Raw genomic sequence first — 24,895 nt, forward strand, 5'->3', positions numbered from 1 at the left:
TGCTGCTATAGCCTGCTGTTTCACTCCTTGATAGGCTATACCTTCAAACCATAATCCAAAATAAGCCCCTCTCTGCTTGTGTTGCTGCCGGTCATGTATTTGATCCTAGTAACCCAGAAAAGTAACGAATACACTTTTTAAAATCTTGTTTTTAATGGGCTCGTGCCGCTCTTCAGAAGACCCAAGTTTAGTTCCCAGCACCCATGCCAGAAGGCTCACAATCATTGTGTTAACTGCAGCTCTAGGAGATATGGCGCTCTCTCATCCCCACAAGCACGTGCGTGTGAGCGGTTGCGCGCACACACACACACACACACACACACACACATAATATATGTTCACTCAGACACTTAAACATTAATAATTTTAAGATTGTTTCTTTTGGTCTCTGTCTCACATCCCCACGTGTGGCTCATCCTTCTATTTCTGGATTGATATTAGAGTTTTTCCTAGTTACCGTAACAGTTAGTTTTAGGGGACTCTACTCACTTCTACAAATCCAGTAAAAAGAAAAAAAAAAAAAGTTTAAATTTAGCGAAAAAGCCAGGCAATGGTGGCACATGCCTTTAAGTCCCAGTACTTGGGAGGCAGAGGCAGGTGGATTTCTAAGTTCCAGGCCAGCCTGGTCTACAGAGTGAGTTCCAGGACAACCAGAGCTGTGCAGAAAAACCCTGTCTCGGAAAAACAACAACAAATTTGGGGAAAAGCCCTCCATTTGTGATGTCGCACTCACTGAAAGTTTGAACGTGAATGTTGGTACAGAGTCTATTATGTCTAAAAGATACTAGGCCTTGAAAGGTTTTTTTATAAACTTTGGTCTTTTTCCCACTGGTAAAATTACTAGAAAACCAACACAAATATAGAATCTTGGGGATTTTCTTGGGGTGGCAGATTATTTACTTATCATGGTTACTATGACCAAATACTTGAGCAACGGAGCACTTTTGGTTCATGTGCTGAAGCACCTCCCACTAGAGTGTTACAGGGAACCACCTTCAGCTTCTTGCACTGTTTTGTCTGTTGATACAAGTGGTCTTCCTCTTGATTTTCCCTTTTGTTTGGCCACTCAGGTTCTGTTGTACTAACCCTCATAGGTTACATCTTGGCTGTTGTCATTTTGAGTCATTACACCATATCCCTGACTTTTGGTAATTGGGCACACTTAACCACTAGTTTCTGTCTGACGTGCCATCAGTACACTGAGCTCTACAAGTTTCCCTGGTAGCCAAATTGGCCTACAGAGAATCATCTGTGCATGTCTCTATGGCTTTGTTTAATGATGACCAATGAGAGCGCCTGCATGCTCCTACACACACACACACACACACACACACATTAGAAGACAGCCTGTAGAAATCAGTTTACTCCTTTCACCATGTGGGATGCAGAGATTGAATTCATGGCATCAGTCTTGGTGTTCCCCATTCCCTTTCCTACCCACCTCAGAAAGCCTGGCCACAAATGGGTTATTAACTATGCTTCTTCTAGAAGCCATCCTGGGAATGAATTCAGACAGTCTCCCAGGATCCCAACCATGGTATTAAGTCCTCTAACAAAATAACTACTGTGTAATCTAAGACTCCAATGGCATGGCAAGGGGGATGCCATCACACCAACTTTCTCTGCTGACCCGCTTCAGCAGTGGCACCCCTAGAATATTGCTCTGGCTCTTCCCAATGCAAGCTAATTCTTATAGCTCCTGTTTTCTCAGGTCGAGCCTCCCTGGGTTTTACTTGAGCTGCATAGGCTCTATATTAAAAGGCCATGCTCTCTGGGAAAGCCTTTCTTTGCATTAGGGGCTCCTCATCCTTAAAGATCCTCTACAGCACCCACATGCCTCAGTCTTACCTGTCAGGGTTGCTCAGGTTTCCCAGAGTGCCCTGACCTTCATGTCATACACTCCTCTAGACCAGAAGACACGAAAAGACTTTTCCTGTAAAGCCAGAGGTCCTCTGGCTCTCATGTATAACTCATGTCCTGTACCCTCTGATGTTCTTACAAAAACAATGATGTAGAAATTGCCACCCAAATTTCTCCAGATACCCATAATTCAGCAGTCCAATGTTCTCCCTTCAACTAAGGTTGTGGTTTCCACATAAAATCCCCTAGACTCGTGTGTTTGAATTTGGTTCCGGCTGGTATACCATTTGGAAAGGTTCTGGCTCCTTTAAGAGGCAGAGCCCCCGGGTACATCCCTGTGGACCTAAGGCCTTACAGACCCATCCCATTTCCTGTTCTGCTTCCTGACTGTTGAGGAAATATGACAAACTGCTCTATGCTCTTACCACCATGCCTTCCCTACCATGACAGACTAAATCCTTCTGGAACCGGAAGCCAAAATAAACCCTCTCTTCCTGAGTTGCTCTGATAAAAGGATACTGTCACAGCAGCAGAAGAGAAGCTGAGGTGACCACAAAGCACAATATCCTAAGTCACTATTAGTATAAGGAGGAAGCAGACACCTGTGCCCGGACTGTCAGCTCTCCACTTATCACTGAAGACGGGTCTACACTACTCTGTGGCATGCAGTTCATTTCAGATACTGTACCAACATTAGGTCAAAACTCATTAGTTTATAGAAAAATACTTAAATGTTTTCCAAAATAAGTTAATAAAACAAGAACTCAGTATCAGTGTTCAAGTATAATACTAAATTTATTTTAAAATGAGGTTCCCTGGGTGAAGCATCAGCAACACTAGTCCTGCCATTATGTGGATGAAAACAGCTACCTTTCAGTCTGTGAGACAGTAACAAGCACTGGGGAGTACATCCATTGTAAGAAAATGGAGAACATGGCGACTACTAATGTAGACGTGAATATTGCACAGCATGAAGTCAGTGAAAAACAGAATATAACATGACTATCATTGTATGGGTTAAAATAAGAGGAAGAATACGGTACTTTTACCTGTTACACTTTGTAAAATCAGAGACGTGAATTTATAAGCAATGCCTTTAATAAAGACAGTAATTTAATTTCAAATAAATATATTTCCTTTCTATTCCTTTATCATGTATTTTATTATGTTTCTAACTGGCAAAACCTACCAGATTATTGAACTCCGTAATAATCCAATCCATGATACTCCATCTGTCTTACATTTAACTCATTTCACGCACACAACAAGTTCACCTAGCAGTTCTACCAGAGCCTAGTGTGACTAGCGTTTTGGACAAGGCCAAGGGAGGGTACATGTGAGCATCCTCATGATTCAGCCTGCTCTTCCCACAAGTGCCAACAAGGAACAGCTCCTAGTTCTCCTGCTCCTCATAGTGAGCATAGCCACTGGCGTAGGTCCTTCCTAAATTCAAATTATTGAACAGATCTGATGATTCAGCATCTGAGTCCTTCCCATCTTCTTCCTCTTCATCCTCTGCTTCATCCTCCTCCTCCTCATCATCATGGTAGCCAGTATCTGCATACTTGTCCGACGAGAGGTTCTTCCAGTAAGCATCATACCCAGAAGCTCCATCTCCTTCTTCCCCTCCAGTCTGCCTGCCAAATTTCAAGGAGCGTGCTACAAAAGACAGTCACATCACATCATTAGCCAGTGCCAATGCTCACACAACTCACTGCCGTGGGACAGAGATACTGTCACAGAGGTACTTACTCTCACAGAAATCTAGAAAACATAATCATGAATAACTAAGGCAAACCCAAACCTCACTATGCTTCTTATATCAAATTGAAAAACTGTATCACTCATTTTTCAAGGCTATAAAACCCCATTTGCTTTTGACAATACATTTACTTTTCAAACAAAAACAGAGTTCATAAATATATGTGTATTCACGCACACACACACACACTAGAGAAAAGATAAATGTAGTCTAAGCATGAAAGCCGCCCACCCCACTACTATCCCACAAGAAGCCTTACTTGACATGCTAAGATCCTTGGTCTCCTGCGTTTCATGCCCACATTTAGGGCAAGGTGGTTGCTTCCCTTTCTCTTGCTTAAACACTTTGCTCCTTGTATGCTCATCACAGAAACAAGCCTATACAAGACAAGCAGAAATGAGCCAATATTGAATTTAAGATATAAAAAGACACCATCCAGTACTGCAAGAAAATTTGAAAATAGTTTTGCTTAAGGAAGAGTTAAGAATTATACTGGGATTGCTCTTGATTTCAATTTCTTAAAGGGAAATAAATTTTACCAGGACTCTTCTGAAACAGGTCCTAACACAAGGCAGAGGATAACATAGAAAGTGGCCTATAGACTTGTTTGTATCTGAGGTTTTTGATAACAAAACGGTGGATAGTTCACTTTCGGAGTACACCATCACCTAACTAAGGGGAAGACAGGCAATTCCCTCCTAGGTATTGAGAAAAAGAGAGGGCCACTGATTAACATGGAGTCTCAGCAAGGTGAACAGGGTAAAGTGAGCAAAGACAGACATGCTCTAGGCAGCAGAAAAGAGCACAGATGAATGCTTAAAAATCTCTGCAGCAGAAGCTCTGCTGACAAACTGAAAGGCATTCTGTAGCACTCACACAGAAATGGGAGAAAATAAGACAAGACATGGGCAAGAAAGGTTACAAAGAAGAAACATGTTACTTAGATAAATGAGTTATTATCTATCTAGTGATCTTCCTACAACAAAACCACTGGTGACGGGCAAAGGAAACATTATGGAAATCTTCACCATGTGTACTCTTCTAAGCAGGTACAACTGAATTCACAGCCCCAGGACTCAGCTCACAGTGTTCTCCACACACATGAGGCACAAGAAACACTGAGCTGGGACCTTAGGGACATGTAATAGAGGTAACTACTACAAAAAGTGGAAAGCCACTAAGTTACCAACTGCCATGCCACAATCTTAAAGTTAAAGAATAAGCCAGACATGGCAGTGCAGGCCAGAAACCCCAGTACTCAGGAAGCAGAGGCAGAAGAATTACTGTGAATTCAAGGCCAGCCCAGACCTCACAGCAAGATCTAGGGTCAACTAATTAACTAGTTCATTAATTAATTTAAGAAAAACATAATAAGAAAAAGCCACTTTAAGTATCAAAGGACTGGAGCAAGAGTACAGAGATTCAAATCAAACTCTAAATGAAACAGTAAGCAGACACACCTTACAGCGGAGACATGAATGCTGGCCAAGGCGATTGCAGGAAACACCTGTGGGAGACAAGACTCAGCAGTCAGCTGCTGACCTGCATGGCTCAAGTACTATAAACACAAGGCGCCCTGCTGCCTCCACAGAAGCTTTATTTTTGTCCTATATATTCTGCCAAAGCCTAAAATGGGGGTAGGGCAGCATTCAATGCAGTGTACTTTAAAAACTCATGGAAATACTGAATTTTATATACACTGTGCAGTACAGATCTCAGATCAATGACTGAGCAACTAAAATCTGTAGATGAGTGTTGCTGGATTAGCAACTATCGCAGAATAAGAACCATAAAACGGAAGTGAGTAACTGGGAACATCAGTCATTTTTCTAGGATGGTAACTACTATTAATGAGGGCCAATATCAACCATCATAGCATAAATACTTTATGGATATGCTCATTTCAATAGGCTTTTGAAATTATCTATAGCTAATTCTAGTTCTATTACTATTAACCCAATTAGTAACATTGGTCCTCAACTAGAAAATGCAGGATTATGAGTGAAGGTTAAATACTGAGCTCAGATACCCAAAGGAAGAGATGAGCTCTCCAGGGAAGAAGTCCGAGTCCCTACCCTATTAGAGATGAACTAGGAGTGGTATCACATGCTTAAAGGCATTGAGAAAGGTAAGGAGAGGCTGAGCTTGGTTGGTATAGGAAACCTGAAGGTGAAAATGCCAGCTGGTACACAGGACCAGGAATGTTACAAAAACAGCAATGTCTGATCAAGGCCACAAAATGCAGAAGGGCCAATCCAGTATACCACTATTATCCCCACAGGAAAATTCAGTGCTAATGTTTGGAGATTTTTCCCCATAAACAAAATATACACATCATACAAATCACTAAGAGGTGGCATTAAAAAAAATGTATTCCTTTTAATTAAGTTTCACAATTACACTATTCAGAACCCTAGGTACAAGAACAGCTAAGAAAACAACTTACATTTAAATGTTTCTGCTTCTAAAACTTGGCAGCTGGCTTGATGCTCAAACTGGTCATCTTCACAGAGAAAATTATGGCAAAACGAACAGCTGAATATTCTGCCTCCTGTGAGATTAAAATAAAACCCACAAATGTAATATGGTAAACTCAGTAACTTTAAAAATCCTTATCCATATAACTTGTCAAAGGCAGCAACTAAATTCAGAAGCACATCAAAACTGTGTAGCAGCAGCTAGAAGAAAGCTACTGACGTACTTCAAATTGAAACATTAAACTGTGGGTCTCCACTATCTCCAACTTACAGAACAGGAACAGGCTTAAGAGAGGCACCTGTCCTCCCCCAAACTGCCCTCTCTACCTGTTTGGTTGAATAGCACTTACTAATAGTGCTGGGACAATCCCCTTCTAACCAAACTGATTGCTGAAACTGTACCAGAGGTTAAAGATCTGAAAGTATCTATGTGGAGTGAGTGAGCGAGGGAGCATTTACTCATAATTAAGACATGTTTGCACCTAATCACTCACCATGGTCCCATACCCCTCGCTCACACTCCACACACTCTGCATCCGTGAGTGGGCAGGCACAGGCATGGGTGCTAAGACACTTCCTCCCATGGCAAACCCAAGCTTCGCAGAAGTCACATATTGCACCCTGCAACAAAGAAACAAGAGCTCCAGGTCACCTACCATATGACCACTGCAACCACTACAGCTGCTACAAAACAAAGACCAAAAGACAGCAAGTAGGAGTACTCATTCTGACTTGTGAGACTAGGTGTAGGAGACCTTCCATCTATCTCTCTTTCATCTGCTAGGAATCTAGCAATAAAGAGAGGGGCTCTCAACTAGGCAATCCAGAAGATGTTAAGGCATAGAACTCACAGTACATAGCAAAGGGCTCAGGAATCACTGAAGAATGGTTCAGTTGCCTTCCTGCTCACCCCACACAAGGACACAGAAGGGTAGCAGGTGGTTATCAGCACAGAAAGAAAGAGAGGGCAAAGGACTGGGAACAAAGTTCTATCCCAGGGAAAATCCAGGTTAGGGAAATTACCATAAACAATATACATGAAACTACTATTACTGGGGCTGGAGAGATGGCTCAGAGGTTAAGAGCACTGTCTGCTCTTCAGAGGTCCTGAGTTCAAATCCTAGCAACCACATGGTAGCTCACAACTATCTATACTAGGATCTGATGCCCTCTTCTGGCATGCAGGTGTATACGTAGATAGAGTGCTCACAAACATAAAACAAAACAAAACAGTATTATTTTCCTCAAAGAATGTAATTTGGACATGAAGTATAATAAATAACACTGCAGAATACAGCAAAACCATAGCTCATACTTAAAATACTATCCCTCTAGTGAAAAAGAGCAAAATATATCAAATAATCCACCTATTTTTATTTGACACTAAAATTCCTTATAAAATCCTATCAAGTAAAGGTAATATATAATATATACCTTTTGACAGATTTAATATTTAAACCTTAAATTCTTTTGAACTTTATTTAACCAAAAGGCTTGAACGCTGATGAAGGTCTTACAAATTCAGTAAAGTCTGTTTAACATTTTACAAAGGTACATGGTTCGTTTCTTTGGATGACCAATTCAAATTACACAGAAAGCACTGCCATTAGGCCAGGGAGATAGTACGAGCTTCATTCCTCCTGGCTAGCTTTCACAGTGCTAGACTGTGCTATGCACTCTGCCAGAGGAGAAAGTGATCATCAATCTTACCCAGCTGCAAATCCTATAAGCTACAACCATGACTGTTCTGGGAAGATATTCTCCTGATACAACAGTGGCATGGACGTTTGGGAACAACCAACTTACACCTGACTGATTTAAGGCCTACTCCAGAAGATGGAACTCATGCCTGGCCCTGTTATCAGGACCAAGAACCGGGTCACAGGTCACATTACTATTGTTCTGCTAATTCGACAGAGATTAAAATGACTCTTTTTTGTTTTTTGTTTTTTTCGAGACAGGGTTTCTCTGTATAGCCCTAGCTGTTCTGGAATTCACTCTGTAGACCAGGCTGGCCTCGAACTCAGAAACCCACCTGCCTCTGCCTCCCAAGTGCTGGGATTAAAGGCGTGTGCCACCACTGCCCAGCTTAAAATGACTCTTAACGACTTATTGCTGTATACATAGACCAGCACCTCTCTCAAAGCTCATCAGAGAAGCTTCTTTTCTTATGAAACATGGTACTTAACATAAAGACTAAAAGCTGATCAATGTGCAGAGGTAAGAGGCTGCAGAGAACAGAAAAATGTCTACAACACAGCCCTCTCTCCAAGGATCAGGGATCTCTAACAAAGACAGGGTATGAGAGCCAAAGATGGTAGAAGACTATGAAGAAATAAGAGTGTGCCCAGACACAATGGGGCAGTTGCATACAGAAATCATAGCAACTTTGACAGAATGCACAGAAAGCCTGTGTGAGAAGCTCGAAGCCAGCATTATCCCAGCACAGAGATGAGATATGAGCAGTCACTCTCCTATTGGTATCTAATAGGCTGCTGGGACAGGATCTGTTTTCCTTGCCAGTGTGATCCCTGGTTGGCTGACCAAGCTCTAAGGTAGGCATTACATCTAATAGTATTTGGACAAAATAAATTGGATTCAATAGGTTTAAATAGTATAAAATAAAAATTTTTAAAAAAAGACCACAAAGTTGGGTGGCTAGAGATGGGGATAGATCTGGGAAGAGGTGAAGTCAATATGGTGAAAATATGTTGTATGAACTTCTCTAGGAATTGGTAAAACTTATTTTTAAAACATATTAAAATATGGGTTGAAATGACTTAATCTAATCCTTGGAAACCTACTACACTAAGAAATGAAGAGCAGCTTACCACCATAGCAAGGCCAGTACTGTACACACCCGCATGCTTGATGACACAGTCTGAAGACTTCATCATACACTTCGTTTTTCCTGGTTAGAAAGAATGTACATATACACTATTAAATCAGTGCATATGGAAAGTGTTCACTAATTCCTCTTTGACCTAATTCAAGTGCCTATGGAAATAATGGTTTCAAAAATTTAAAAATAAAAGCAGTTATTTTCCCACTTACGTAAACAGAAAAATTACATAGATATATATCTCAATAACTTAGTCAGATCTTAAGATATCAGAAATGTATTAATCCATAAAAGTTGTTATATAATAATTTATGTGGAACATGCTAATTCATGCTTGTAATAAAAGCAGAAGTTCCAGGTTATACAATGTAATCCGATGATCCTAGCAGTTTCAAATCTTATGAAATACAAGTGAATTAAAACATTGCAAAAGCATGCTTTAAAATGAATTTTATATTCATAAATCACAATATAAACTGCCTGGCTTGGACATGTCTGTTATTTCTTGCCACATACTATCAAAAGGCACAGTGAATAGTTACAGAGCCTAATTGCTGCACTTAAGTTTATTCATATCTAAAAATCACCATGGAGCCTGAAATGTGCTCATCTACAAATTACCAAGCCCCATCTGTCCAGGAATCTGCTTATCAGAAAGTATGTCAAGATTGGTGATGATATATTAAATATCCATCAAACTACAGCGTGGAACACAAGACAAACAGAAGATGCTTGGTTTATCAGCACCTTGTTTCCTGAGAAGCAGAGTTAGATAACAGAAAAAGAAAAAAGAAAAAGTGGACACAGAGCAGTAGCTATCCCAGCTGTCCCACGTCTAGCACAAAGTGCAAGACTACTGTACACAGCTCTCTAAAGTCCAAACCTAGAGACGCGGAACATGCAGGGGTGCCTTCTACCTGCCTACAATCCTGTTTTCTCAGCCTACACCCACCTGCATTTAGTACAGCAAAGGCAGTTGAGTCTTCTCCACTAGCTATAGAAATGAATAAATGACCTCTTGGAAAATTAGAACTATTCCACATGAAATATTCCACTAGAAATACACTAGAAATATTCCACATGTAGCCCTAACCACTAACCTGCAGCCCTGTACAAGCACTATCAATGGCACCCCCAAACGATTCCACTGAAACCATCCCCTCCTAAGTAGAAAGGATGTGGTTTGTTTGAGCAGAAAAGCTTTAGGTGAATCTGGAGTGAAATTGATTAGGTTCCCTAAGCCAAGTCTCCATGAAGACACAGCAGAAATCTCAAGATGAGAGAGACATGGCAAAAACTGCCACGGACTTGGTGTAAGTGTGCTTTCTGATCAGATGTGCTGGCATGTTAAGAGCCTGTGGAGGCTACTTAGGAAATACCATTTTTGCTTCTTTAGGAAATACCATTTTTGCTTCTTTAGGAAATACCATTTAGTTTTATTTTGAATTTAGGGAAATAGCCCCACCTATACTTGGTAACTGCCACGCAAACATTTGATTGATAAAGACATGCCTTCATGGTTGTATACTTACCACACTGTGCACAAATTGGTAACTTCTGAACAGAATTACAAAAATAGCAAAATGCTCTATTCTTCTGCCGCCTTGTCATGTAAAACAAAAATTTTAAATAGGGTCAATTTCAGATAAAGGATGAGACTAATTTATCCCTGCGCTAGTTAGTGTTTAATCAACTGAGCATAAACTAGAGCATCTGAGAAGAGGGAGCCTCACTGAGGAACTGCCTCAGACTGGACCATTTTCTCACCTGCTTGATGGAAGAGGACCTATTGTACCACGGGCAGTGCTCCCCTGGCAGGTAGCTAAACCTGAGCTGGAGCAAGCCAGTAAGCAGCACTCCTCCATCGTCTCTGCATCAGCTCCAGCCCCAAGGTTCCTGCCTTCAACGCCTGCTGTGGCTTCCCTCATCAAAGTAGATGGAATGAACCCTTTCCTCCCCAAGTGTTATACCACTGCAACAGAAGGCACCAAGGACAATTTCATACAGAAAGAAAAAGAAAATTTACCTCTGACATTTGTCACATTCCTGTAAAATGGAAAGCACAACATTAATTTTCTGCTGGCTGAAAATGGAACATTTACTTATATCATAAAGACTATTTCTTTCCCAAATTAATAACTGATTCTACATCCCAATTCCAGTTCAACCTATGTGTACAAGCTCTTGTACATACTCCACTAGCAAAAGTAAACAAAAAAGTTTTACTCTGTGATCAATGATGGAAAAAAGCCATTTACCAAAAAAAGTTAAATATACTAAATTCCCTTTTGGTTATTATAAGGAAACCAAATACTACAGAAAACAGACAAGTTCCTGCTCAATTTTCTATTTTAATTAAAAACATTCTATTTGCCAATACTACATGGATGCTAGATATAAACAACAGGAAATAATGAAGACCGTACCTATCTCCATTTAAGTGGGGCTTCCAAAGCTCGAGTCTGTCTACCTTCTACCAGCATGTTCCAGCCTCTTCCCCCCCTTGCCTCATGCACTCTGTTCCCGTCCCTTTACTGAAACCCCAAGATCTACTCCATGGCATACACTTACGCACATCAGCCACTGTCTTGTCTATTAGCACTTCTCTTTTCTCAAAAGAACCTGACACTCACAACACAGTTACCCCTGTTGCACCTGTACCACGAAATCTGACCGAGTATACCATAAATCAGTCCTGGGACAAAAAAGGACACAAGCCCAATCTATGAGAAATCTTTCTCTGTGACCTCCATAATATGAGATGTGATATAAGTACGCTACCAGAGACTAAGAAGCTCAATAAATAAAGCATGGCAATCCTCAGAGGCAGAAGGAGCAAGAGAAACAAGGGCAACGGATGCCCAAGGCCTCACTGTCCCCAAGTCTCATGGGGCAATGGATGTCCCAAGGCCTTGCTGTCCCCAAGTCTCATAGGGCAACGGATGCCCAGGGCCTCGCTGTCCCCACGTCTCATAGGGCAACGGATGCCCAAGGCCTCGCTGTCCCCACGTCTCATAGGGCAACGGATGCCCAAGGCCTCGCTGTCCCCACAGTCTCATAGCCTCTCTTCTTCCCACTACTTGGAGGTACTACTGCAGTGAGGTACTCTTCCCTAAGTTAAACAGTGTTTCTGTCATTCCTAAACAAATGAGTCTTACACAGTACACACTAGGGAATCCTATAAACATACAAAAGAGGGAGGCGCACCATCTGCCATCATTGTTGTGCCCAGAGTCGATGCAGAATATGCGTTCCCCTGCATGATAAACATTTGCTAAATTAAGTCATGTAAATGAAGTGCTTAAAGCAATCTGACTTTCTCAAGACCATGAGATGGTAGCTATGCTTAGCGTAGGCAAACTGATTAAGAACATGGACGTGTCTAGAAGTCAGGGTGCTCAGTAAGAGAAATCAGTGAACAGAGACTGGATAGGAGAAAGTGATTAAAAACTAAGCTAAAGGACATATTAAAAAGCTAGAGCCTCTCACTCAGTTCCTGTCACCCATTCACCTTCAATATCTATTGGCACAAGTAATCCATGAGGTGATACGCCAAGCTTGATAAGTAGTACATACTCTAACAACAACAAAAAAACATTGTTACTCAGTAAAATACTAACCCTGCCTCTAACAGGTTTTTCATGTAGTGAGCACACGGGCACACCATAGCTGATCATTTTTCTCAGGCAGATCTTAATACATGGCACTATACAGTCCTCCATTCAACCACCAGCTATTGCTTTAAAAAGCTCTCACCATTGAAGCATTGCACGGGTGCTTGGCTAGGTCGACTGTACTTCTTGATGCCCGGAGTTGTTTCTCTCGTTCTCGGCGGTTCTCTGCCTTCTTCCTCGCACCAGTCTTTTTTTTCGGCATGTTCCCTTCTTTCTAAACAAGAAAACGGAAAGGCTATAATTGCTGTGTTCAGTTATACATCGTTTATACTTTCCTTAAATATTAAATCAATCTTTCAAGTTTAAACGCACCTCATCACATCTGAAGCCCTTAGCAGCATCACACACACGTTATTCCAGCTGCAGGTTCCTAAACTAAGCCCCCAGCAATCCTAGTGCCTCCAGAACTCCCAGCATAAGCATCAAGGACCTCGCCCTAACAGCTACAGAAATTGTTTTTCAGCCTGGCGCTGGTGGCGCACGCCTTTAATCCCAGCACTTGGGAGGCAGAGACAAGCGGATTTTTCTGAGTTCGAGTCCAGCCTGGTCTACAGAGTGAGTTCCAGGACTGCCAGGGTTACACAGAGAAACCTTGTCTCAAAAAACGAAAAAAAAAAAAAAATGTTTTTCGCCCTAACTATTCTCTTCAGAAAAAAAAAAACAAAACAAAACTATGTATGTACCATTAGTAAGAAATGACTAAAAATACGTTTTGTACCAAGTTGAAATAACCATTTTGAGCTATACAGCCTCAGCCCTAATGCTCAACATACAATGTTAAAGAGTACACCTACAAGGTATCTAAAATATCCAGCAAGCCAAGGCCTGACTGCAAACAAACCCATTTTCTCTGAAGAGACTAAGGAACGACAGTGGCTTTTGCCGCCTGTCTCAAGTCAGACGCTTTGGAGCTTGTTTCCCATACAGATATCAAACCTTACAAAACTAGTTTTCAGCACTCAGAAAAACTACAGTATAGACAACCGAGCCTCTGTTCCTCACTCTAATGCCCAATCCTTTAGGGCAGAACAATCTTCGCAGCTAATTTGTGGTTAATCCTCCTGGCCAAGCCGTCAGTATTTAAAACTGAAGTCTGGAGCATGCGGCTGAGTGGCCGCGGTGACCATGCATGCTTTCTGTACCCACAAAGAAATCTCAGACCTTTTTTTTTCTCGAATCTGTTTGTGCCAACGACGAGAGATTTCTTTCAGCTCAAGCTTGGACTCCAGTGACAGCAGAGCAACACTGGGTTCCAGGCTCTGGGAGGCCTGCAGTGGGGGAGGTGGCGGGGAGCACCACGCGGCTCGCGACCCGCCAGCAGCCCGAGGGTCCCTCACGTCCGCCCGACCCACCCACGTCGCGCGGCCTCGCCGGGACGCGCCGCTCACCGCAGTGGCCGAGGACGCAGAGAAGAGGCCAAGCCGCGGGCCAGAACAGCAGACACAGCCCGTCTCCAACAGTGGGAGCGAGACCGGATATCCTGCTACGTCAGAGCGCCCAGGTTGCACACGTTAACCGGAAGAGTCCAGCATGTCCCGCCCAGTTCTGCTTGCTCCGCCCTGACCCCGCCCCCTCTTGGGAGCCGGGAGGGGCTCACCTTCCGGGAAGCGGACTTGCTAGGGAGGAAAGAGGCTCCAGCTTTGGGAAGAAACTAGAGGTCAGAGAGCTGCAGGATCTCAAGGCTTCTGCTATGTCACTCTAATTTTATTATTTTACTCAGAGAATTGAAAAGTCCAAAAGGAAAAGAAAGACGAACCCACAAACAATTTTGGAGAGTGGAAAAATTACTTTGCTAGCAATATTTGCCTGACTCTTCTGAAATCCTTTTTCCTTTCTGTAAGCCTGACAAGCCTCACGTCGCACATTTTTATTTTTCTTTGTTGTTTTCTGAGACATAACGAATTGAAGCCTGGCCTTGAAGCCATGACTCCCTGCCTCTCTGTCTCAGTGCTAGGATTATAGGCATGCCCACAAGAGACCAGTTACCTCCCCCCACCATCTCACACTGAGTTCAGAGGTGTCCTGCTTGGGCTCTGCTGTGGGCATTCTGTTCCTTTGTGAGGAAATCCTCCCACGTTCTCTGCTTCTGCTGACGCTGAGATCTGACTATGCTTCCCCACAAGACTGCTTTTAAATAACACTAAAGGTAAATGTTCTACTCTCAGTCCCCACTTACCCTTTGGGGAGGAAGTCCTTGACATTATTGCCAGTACTACACTCGATTATCACTTACTGCTGTCACCTTCTATACTTGAGTGGAGCTGTTTTATATCCAGCCATATTTTTACCCTTATTTTATCACATTCACATCCCAATGGAAGACAACTCATTTTGGTCTCTTGATTTTTTTCAGCCCCATCTTACTATCACCTTTGCTAAACTCCAGGAATCCGCTTTCATAACCACACCTTGAGCCTTATCTCCAAAGAGAGCCCCGTTTTATCTAATGCCTTGGCTTACTAGGCTCCTACCCTGTCCTCTCTGATCTGTATTCTCTTGGTTAGTCATCCTTTTCAGTTTTTTTTTCCCCAAGTTCCACTTAATAAAACAGTTCCATCTCATCAGTCATGTTCTCCCCCACCCCCCAGGGTTTCTCTGTGTAGTTCTGGCTGTCCTGGAATTTACTCTATAGACCAGGCTGGCCTCGAACTCAGAAATCTGCTGCCTGTCTCTTCCTCCCAAGTGCTGGGATTAAAGGCGTGCACCACCACTGCCTGGCATCAGTCATGTTTTTATCATAGTTTTTCTACTATGGATAATTAAATGATGTTCCTTTTCCTTCCTATTGATTTTCTGTGTGGGGTTTTTGGGGGTGGGTGCTGATACATAAACCATAGTCTATGTCACTAAACTCAAGCCTCTCAGGATTCCCCTTCTGTCCTATATTTCCCTAATCTCTCATTCCCACTCACCACAATGTCTAATCAAAATATCCTTGCTTTCTTTAAGCTTCCACCACTTGTATCAGTTTCAACAGGCATCACCATCTCCTCTTTGTATAAAATGAGGACGTGACTGTTTCAAGGTATGAGTAAGGAGAGGATTTTATTGTAGATGTGAGGAAGAGTACTGCCAGAGGCATCCTAAGGAGAGAGAGTTGTAACCTAAGCATGATCAGTAGACTGAACCAGCTATGAGAAGAGAGAGGGAGAGAGAGAAAGGAAAAAGAACAAAGAAGAGAGAGCCAAGAGAGGGGACCAGGAGGACAAGGGAGCCAAGAAAGCTCACAGACAAAATGGCAGCATTCTAGCAGAATGAGAAGCTGAGGGAAAGAAGGGAAGTCCAGGAGCTAGACAAGTTAAGGGGAGAGGGTAAGGTTAGGTGAGCTGATTGGAGCCCCAGGTTCTGAGTGGTCTGGCCAGCATGTGCTTTGATATGCTAATAGGAGCCACAGTTCACCATTCATCCCTAGTTTCTTTGAGACCTAATACTCTTTCACAAACACAAAATGTCAACAACAGCTAATATGGATCTCTTGGGCTTGCTCCTGGCATCTTAGGCACTTTGCCTGTGTGTCCTTTAACAGTGTAATGCCTGAGGAAACAGGGAGCTAAGATGAGCTTGATCCATGATCCAATAGCTATTTGGGCTTGAGTCTTTGTACGCTCTTGGGCTTGGAAGAAGTTCAGTGATTGAATTTTTGCCTGACATCAGAAAGACTATAAATACCTTAAAATTGATTAAAACTTTAAATGCTTCATTAAAAACAATACCAGTAAACCTACTCCATATTAATTTAAATAATATTCACAAGCAAAACAGATAATACTTTCCTATATGAAACACATAGATAAATGAAGGAACCCTGGCTCAGCATCGGAATATTAACATCTTCCTGATCATGTGCTTTCAAGTTCTGTGTGCTCCCTTCCACCCTTCACCACCATGACTCCTCCTCCTCCACTATAGTCTTATTGTGTGGCCCAAGCTCCTGCCTCAGGCAGCTGCCTCAGGGCTGGTATTACAGATGTGGATCAGCACATTTGGCTTCTTCATTTTTGTTTTTTTATATACTTGTACAAACTGAGCAGTATCCTTACTTATCGTCCATCTACTCTGTCGGTAGGAACACCATTCTCTAGAAGCTACCTGCCTCCTCAGCCTTCTATAGATTCATCAGCCTCACCACTGCCCACATAGCCCTTGCCATTCATTACAATATTTGTGCCAACTTATGTTCCAACTTAACTTTAGCCATATGCCTAGTGCTTAGATGGAGCCGGGGACAGACTAAGGAGGCATCTGAGTGGGTTCCAAATAACAGAGAAGAATAGTCATTAACTATAGGAGATATGAAGGTCTTTGTGCTCAGGGAGAGGCACTGGAGGAACCTGGAAGGCTAAGCTCACACGGTTGTTCCTTCAAGGGAAGGAATACAATGCCTGTCATCTACCCTGAAGGCTGTGGTGGACTGCTGTCCAGCATGGTGACCTTTGTGGTATCTGTGTGGCCAGAGACTTTTCAGGCACTGGATTCTCCTCAGACTCTTATCATATATGTTTTTCTCGGCCAGTCAAAAACCTGTTTTTTGCCATTCAATCTACAGACCCTATCTTTTACCAAGAACTTCCACGTTGTCACATCTGATCTGTATTTAGCTTACTTTGTTCCTCAAAGGAGATGTGTGATGCTTTGTTGTGAATGAGGGATTAGGTTCATTATTATCAGACAATCACCAAATTGTTCTGTGCTTAAATTTGCCTAAAATGAACAACTAGGGGCCAGACTCCCCAAGTCTGACCCTACACCGGCTGCTGAGTCATGCTGAGGCAAATGTCTTCTTGTGCCTTCCATGCATCACTCCACTGGCCATCATGGCTGCTGAGGCACCCACCACTAACTGGAAAACTGGGTCACATTCAAGCTCAGAGGACTCAGGAGAACTGGAAATGTAGGGCTCTCAGTGTCACAGCACAGCCCATTGCATCAGTCTCCGTCTGACTGACATTCTGACCCTGGGACATCTATGCTCCTTGAGCTTTGTGGTAAATCTCCTTTGGAATTCGGCCACACTTATGATTAAGAATTGGGCTGGTTCCTCAGTTTTTTTCTGCCTTCCTACTGTAGAACAAAAGCCTCTTTATTTCCTAGAAGAAACCCACTCTGTTTTACTGTTAGATTTTCAAATCCAATTAAGCACTTTTGGCTTTTTTTTCCCCCTGTTCTCAAATAATTAATTTTGCTTAGCATCAGGTGTTGCTATTGTCCTTAAGATTACTCTCATATTTGCCAAGTGTTTGATACATTGCACCCATTAGCTATTACCTCCTAGTAGAATACCATCTCAGTTCACGACTGATGAAGATTTTAACCACTGCCCGGTTACCTCATGCCAAGGACTATCTGTCTTATGCCTGTCACCAGTAAGAGGTCCTCAGAGCAGTAAAGTTTCCATGACTCAAGTCATAAATCCTATCTTTTATGGATCAGCTCTGGCACTAACTGCCTCGGAAAGACACTTCTAGTCAACATGAAGTAGAGGCTGTCTGCTTGGGAAAGCATTTGGGAACAACAGGTGTGGGATGTGCGGTAATGGTTCGAACAGCGGGAAGGGATGACCTAAATTATACTGGAAGTGAAGGTCTTGGCTTTGAATCTGAGACACTTCTTCAGTGGTATGCTGACTTAGGGTAGAAGAACTGGAGTGTTGTAAGCCTCTGACATTTGGTTTTGCATCAGGACAACCAAAGGAAAGAGTGTGTCTGAGGTACACCACTAATAAAGAGATTAGAGAGCTGACTGGGGTCAGCCTACTATACTCCAGCCAGTTCAGCTGCATAGACTGTCACCTCTGGAGAAGGACATTTATTAATTACAAAATAAATATTCAAAGAAATCTATGCTCAGACCCTCAATAAAAGAACTCCAAATGGTATGCCTTAGAAACAATAGCATCTGAAGGAAAAGAGGGATCTATATGCCAAATATATAATTAATTCATTTAATGTATAGGATAATTCTAAGCCATAAGTATAAAACTGTAAAATTCAAATTCAGGTATAGAAACTACACAGAAATAAAATAAAATATCACCAAGATATAATTCAAGTCAAATGACAACAGATTTTTAATGGAATTTGATAGAGTGACCCAACCAGAAAGAGGATATCATTATATATCTGAAAGCTTCAATATGTTAATTAAGATAATATCACATATGTATATATACATATATGTACATATATATGTATGTGTATATGTGTATATATGTATATGTATATATGTCACAAATAAATAAGCACGTGCACTTGCATAGAAGGCTTAAAGCAAACTCACAGACAGCAGGGTACATAGAGAGCAGGAACCACAGCATTATCAGGGAGAGGAGAACCGTTGTCAAGGTGACCCAGGCAACTATCCATATAGAGGGAAATGAAATTGGAAACCTCCTTACAACACATAAAATTCCAGGTGAGGGGCTGTTCCAGAGAACCCCGGTTAAATTCCCAGCACCCACACAGCAGCTCACAACCATCTGTACCTCCAGTCTCAATGGATATACCACCTTCTTCGGTTATCCATGGGTACTGTACACACATAATGCATATAATGCAGGCAATCACTCACATATAAAATAAAAATAAATCTTTTTTAAAAATATTAAAATTAAATAGCTAAATATACAAAGCAAAAATACAAAGGCAGCACAAGAAACGTAAGGGGATGCCTATGATGAAATAAGACTAATACCTAAATAAACACAAATAGGAAAAGCAATAGAAACACAATGAATTCAAAACATAAAACATCTACATGATCAAAGACATAGATATCAGAAAAGTACAAATCCAAATGAAAAGAGGTTTTGACAATCCAACTGACAAGAAATTAATATACAGGAGATATAACTCTACAAGGTGAGAACACTATAGAAAACCCTAAGGAATAATAGATGAAGAGTATGGGCAAAGGCTTTTGGTAGAACAAAAATTTTAATGACATTTAACATATCAGATTCTCGCCAGAACGGGATGCCGTTTGTGATGGTTAGACGATGGTGGCTACAGACTTGTGTACATGAGCAGTTGAGCCTGCTTGCTGGTGCTCTCTGGGGATGTTAGGAGATGTGGCCATGTAAATGTATAGTTGTTCTCCCTGCTTCTTTCCTGTGAGATGTGAGCCCCCAACTTTCCACTGTAGCCGCTATGTCCACCATATGCTGCCATGCTGTCTCCACCATCACGGACTCATAAGCCCAAACAAGCACTTTCTTCCATAAGTTACTTTAAATCTGGTGGAAGTACATATTGTTACACCTGTGCTAGCTATACTGAAGAAAATAAACTATGTGCAAAACCAAAGACTGCAGTTTCCTAGGTGTCTAACAGAAGAAACACACAAGTATAACACTAATAACATTTTTAAGTTATGAACTATCTATAATATAATAGTAAAAATTCATAAATTTAATCTTTAATAGTCAAAGTAGGCAGTCACAGCATGTTATGTACAGGTTAAAGAAAAAGCAAACTGAAATGTATGTAAAATTATAAACAAAGAATTGTGTGCATCACTTATACACATATAATAAACTAAACAGAATTGTGAAAACATGCCTAGAAATGGTACAGACCAGCTTTGGTCCTCTGGAGAGGAGAAATGATCATGTGGGGTGCTAGCTAGAGTTTTAGGTTTCGTAACTATACCATCCCAATTCCGCCAGAATGCTAAAGACGAAAAAGACCAACAATATTCAGTACTGGTGAAGACAGAGAGCATCTTTGGGGTCAAACGAATAGTATGGGAAGTGGAATTTGGGGCAGATGTGGAGCAAATTATTTAACATATAGATACATAGTAACAGATATGTAATCCAGATATGTAATTTACCTTCTAATTCATTAATGCATTTTTACTAAAATGTTATGTAAAAAGGGTTCATAGCAACTTAGTGCAATAAACTCCAAGTTAAATAATCCAATCATCCCTTATCAGGACAATTAGTGAGTGATTAGTGACATATATCACAGGAGGCCAGGGGAAAGAAACAGAGGGAAGGAGGAAGGAAAAGAAAAAAACATAAGTATACAGGAAGAAAGAAAATGAAGAGAGAAGGAGGGAGAGAGGGAGGGAGGGAAGGAGGGGAGGGGAGAGAGAGAGAGAGAGAGAGAGAGAGAGAGAGAGAGAGAGAGAGAGAGAACAAAGTATCTGAATTATACAGGAAAAAGCTTCAGGGGAAGGGAAGCTTAGCCCTTGGGCTGAAAAGTTCAGCATAGAGAATGGGCTATGCCAGGCGTGCCCTATAACAGGTAGGGACTGAGGAATGCTAGTTTGTAAACTATGCACCTCAGCTGTGTGTCCCAGGTCTGAATCCCAACATCCACAAAAGGACTGCACTGCAGTATTAGTCAGGGTTCTCTAGAGTCACGGAACTTATGGAATGTCTCTATAGATTAAGGGAAATTATTGCTATGACTTACAGTCTGCAGTCCAACTACCCCAGCAATGGGCAGCTGTGAATAAGGAGTCCAAGGATCTCGTAGTTACTCAGTTCCACGAGGCTAGTTGTTTCAGTTGGTCTTCTGTCCAAGTAGATTCCAACAGATGTGCTGGCAAGTAAGTGCAAGCAGGCAAAGAAGAGTGAGTCTTCCTTCTCCCAAGTCCTTATGTAGGTCTCCAGCCTAAGGTGTGGCCCAGATTAAAGGTGTGTACCACCACACCTGGCTCTGGGACTTGCTTTGTCCCAGTCTCCTGAGATTAAAGGCTAAAGGTGTGTACTACTTTGCCTGGGCATAAGCTTTTCATAGCCACTATACCTCAAAATCTCCATGTCAAAATCCAGGTCAGAAACTTGTGTCTTCCAGCCTCAAGATCCGGATCACAGTGAGCCCTCCAATTCTGGATTGTAGTTCATTCCAGATAGAGTCAAGTTAACAACCAGGAAGAGCCATTACTATGGCCCTTTGCTCCTGGCATCTCAGTGCTCAGTTGGGCTCACTGGTGATTCTTTGGCAAGTTTATAGTATATAAGAAAAAGAAAAAGGCCTTATACTGTTCAGGACCAACTAACAACTTATTTTTCCAATTTCTGTGGTTACTACCCACTGATCCAGTTTGTCTCAATGCAGATAGCAAGTATCTCCTATGACCAACCAGGTTTTTTGTTTTATTGTTTTTTGTTTTTTTGTTTTTCAAGACAGGGTTTCTCTGTGTAGCCCTGGCTATCCTGGAGCTCACTCTGTAGACCAGGCTGGCCTCGAACTCAGAAATCTGCCTGCCTCTGCCTCCCAAGTGCTGGGATTAAAGGCGTGTGCCACCACCGCCTCCAATCAGGTTTATAAATGTCTTCTACTTCTATAGTTCTCTCTAGCTTTTCGGACTTACTTCAACATTATATTTATCACCTATACAAGCTCCATTTTAGAGTAGATATTATCTACAGTTTGCAAAAAGAAAGCTGACAGTTATAATTTTCATCGTAAATGATATATATTCAAAATTAAGTTTGGGAGCTTTTTTAGTCAGTGTTCTATTGCTGTGAAGAGACTCCACAACCAAGGCAACACTCATAAAAGGAAGCACTTAATTGGAGCTGACTTAGTTTCAGAGATTTAGTCCATTATCATCATGGTGGGAAACATAGCAGTGTCCAGACAGACATGGTGCTGGAGGATCACTGAGAATTCCATATCTGAACCGGCAAGCAGCAGGAAGAGTGAGAGCCATCAGTACCTGTGAGAGCCATCAGTACCTGAGAGAGCCATCAGTACCTGAGAGAGCCATCAGTACCTGAGAGAGTCATCAGTACCTGAGTCATCAGTACCTGTGAGAGCCATCAGTACCTGAGAGAGTCATCAGTACCTGTGAGAGCCATCAGTACCTGAGAGAGTCATCAGTACCTGAGAGAGCCATCAGTACCTGAGAGAACCATCAGTACCTGAGAGAGCCATCAGTACCTGAGAGAGCCATCAGTACCTGAGAGAGCCATCAGTACCTGCATAGGGCTTTTGAAACCTCAAAGCCCATCCCCACTGACACAATGTCTCCAAAAAGGCCACACCTATTCCAAAAAAGCCACACCTAACCCTCAAGTACTGTCACTCCCTGATGACTAAGCATTCATATACATGAGCCTATGAGGGCCATTTTTATGCGCACAACCCCAGGTCTGGAGAGACAGCTTAGTAGTGACGAGTCTTAGCTGCTCTTTCAGAGGGTGGAGTTTTCTCCCCAGAACCTACAGAGGGTTCACAGCTGTCTAGAATACTACTCCAGGGTGTACAATGCCCTCTTCTGCCTTCTTTGGCCACTAAGCAAACAAAGTGGTGCATAAACATACATGGGAGCAAAACACCCATACACATAAAATAATAACATCAAATCAAATCAGATTTGTCAGATCTCCCAAAGAACGGATGTCTCCTCCTTAGATCTGAGAGTACAGAGCACTACAGTCTAGATACTTTGATCTCTCTGAACCCATTGATGCAACCACTAAGGCTTTGCAATATGATCCTCAAATTCTAAGTCAAGCACATTACCTCAGCTCAGTTCTATTTCTGGGAGGTGTCTAGCAAGCTGTAGGATCTGTTTGGCTTCTTAAGGTTTTGTGGTGTTCTACAGTGGAACATAGAAGCAGACAGGAGGAAGTCAGGCCAGCCTGAGGGTCGAATATTGTTGGGCACCCACCAAGGAAGACTGTTCAGACATGGTTTAAGCCAACAGAAAGTCTTTATTAGCCAGCCAACTACTACACAGGGTGTCTGAGATCCTAGTGTAGCTCAGAGCCTTTCTCAGGGTGAGCTTTAAAGCACACACACACATACAAACACACACACCAAACAACAAAAATACACCCCCCCCCCCCAAAAAACACGTTCTGGTTTGATAAACTTCAGTGAACAAGAATAGTTAGCTAGAAACAGAACTATAGAAGTCAAAAGCAAAGTTAGTACACTTAAAGACCTTCTCAGAACTATATGAACTTTGAGGCATTAGATCTTTGTTTTAGTTTTGGTAGGTGGTGCTGTCTGCATGCTGAGTTTTACAGCCTGAATGTTACTACCATCATGGAGTCAATTATGCTAAAGTCTAGGGCCTTGTTACTTTCCCCATTGGACTTAGTGAATGAGTCAAATCATGAACTCATACTTGTTTAGTTTAAGATGCAAGGCCTTGTTGTTAATCCAACCAGAATGAGAATTAGAGGGCCAGCAGGTGCTCATAGCAGAGTAGTTAGCCATACAGCCAAGAGAACAGAGCCTGATACCAATTGTTTCCCCAACCACGGCAAGATTTTAAAAAACTTACTCCAGATCAATTAGCATAGTAATGACAGGTTGTTTTTTTAAGCCAGACATATACTTTTTAATCTTATGAAAAGTAAATCCAATCTTACCTCTAAATTGGAGAGGTAAGCCTCTCCAATTTTGTAGGATCATTTCTGTAAGGGAATTTGCTTTTTTACCTCTAGATCCTGATCAACCTGTATATTTAATCTGGAAAGCATCCGAAGAGGATGCATCAAAATAGCAGGCATCGAAATTAGGGGAAGGGCCTAGATTAAAGGCTTTGGACATTAGGCAAGCTTTAGCCCCATATGAGCCCTTGTGATGCTAATTTGGGTTTCCCCCTGTCATGGTGAGTTTTGTCAGTTGATGGGCATAAGTCTGGTTAGGTTCTATCACAATGTACTTCAGGGACCAGGTGTCTAAGCACAGCTGGAAATCCTGGCTGTTTTTTGGGAATGGTTAACTCTATGCCCAGGGTCCTTTCTTGTGGCAAAAAGTCTGATGACCCAGGTTTTTCTTGTTTCCCAAAGGCCAGAATCTTTTGAAGGAAACATTTTTTTAAGAAGTTTCAGTTTTACAACCCCAGTTTTTGTAAGGAAAAATCCCTTGTTCCTAACAATCAGGAAACCAGTCATAGGGCATATAAAGAATTACAAATTTTGTATTACTATCTTAGGAGATATATATTAAGAATATTTTTAAATATTTAAAATAGGCATTATCAAGTAAAGGTCAAGTGCACCAGTCCAGCTAGTACCAAGTCCTCTGAGCAGGGAGTGAAGATGATATAGGAAAGGCAGAAACGAAGACTCGAGTCAAAGTTTAGAAATCAGGAGGACTGTCCATCAATATTGCATCATCCTCAAGTTTAATTCTCTTAGGCTTTATATACTTTACAGTATTGTGGGAAACAAGGCCACAAGCTAACAGAAACAATTTGCTAAAATGTACAGGAGACGTTCCTTCACAATCCAAAAACCTCTGTTCTTTCCACCAAGGTCAACAGAATCTTCAGCACTAGCCTTGAGCCCCAGGTGCATCTCCTCTTA

The 24,895-nt window shown here is 41.9% G+C and overlaps 1 protein-coding gene and 1 long non-coding RNA gene across 6 annotated transcripts in view; one reads left to right on the top strand and one right to left on the bottom strand.

Moving 5' to 3' along the window:
- Window positions 1–2,630: 2,630 nt before the first annotated feature.
- On the bottom strand, window positions 2,631–14,704 carry Znf330 (zinc finger protein 330). Of its 5 annotated transcripts, none has more exons than XM_031340499.1 (11): window positions 14,213–14,611; window positions 14,004–14,095; window positions 12,698–12,829; window positions 10,968–10,987; window positions 10,474–10,544; window positions 8,931–9,010; window positions 6,594–6,720; window positions 6,069–6,173; window positions 5,083–5,129; window positions 3,882–3,999; window positions 2,631–3,519 (listed from the first exon to the last, which is right to left on the bottom strand). In XM_031340499.1, the coding sequence occupies exons 3-11, from the start codon at window positions 12,815–12,817 to the stop codon at window positions 3,254–3,256; spliced, it is 954 nt and encodes a 317-aa protein (XP_031196359.1). In that variant the 5' UTR covers window positions 12,818–12,829; window positions 14,004–14,095; window positions 14,213–14,611; the 3' UTR covers window positions 2,631–3,253. The 5 variants fall into 5 exon arrangements, with proteins under 5 accessions (XP_031196359.1, XP_031196358.1, XP_031196357.1 ...); XM_031340498.1 differs by having other exon boundaries at window positions 14,004–14,098; XM_031340497.1 differs by lacking the exons at window positions 14,004–14,095; window positions 14,213–14,611 and adding an exon at window positions 14,620–14,704.
- Window positions 14,025–24,895, top strand: part of LOC116069665 — a 39,592-nt gene continuing 28,721 nt past the window's right edge. Inside the window, exon 1 of the long non-coding RNA XR_004110088.1 lies at window positions 14,025–14,761. This is a non-coding gene — a long non-coding RNA (uncharacterized LOC116069665). The remainder of the gene's footprint in view (window positions 14,762–24,895) is intronic.

This window comes from Mastomys coucha, unplaced genomic scaffold (genome assembly GCF_008632895.1).
Source record: "Mastomys coucha isolate ucsf_1 unplaced genomic scaffold, UCSF_Mcou_1 pScaffold22, whole genome shotgun sequence".
NCBI lineage: Eukaryota > Metazoa > Chordata > Mammalia > Rodentia > Muridae > Mastomys > Mastomys coucha.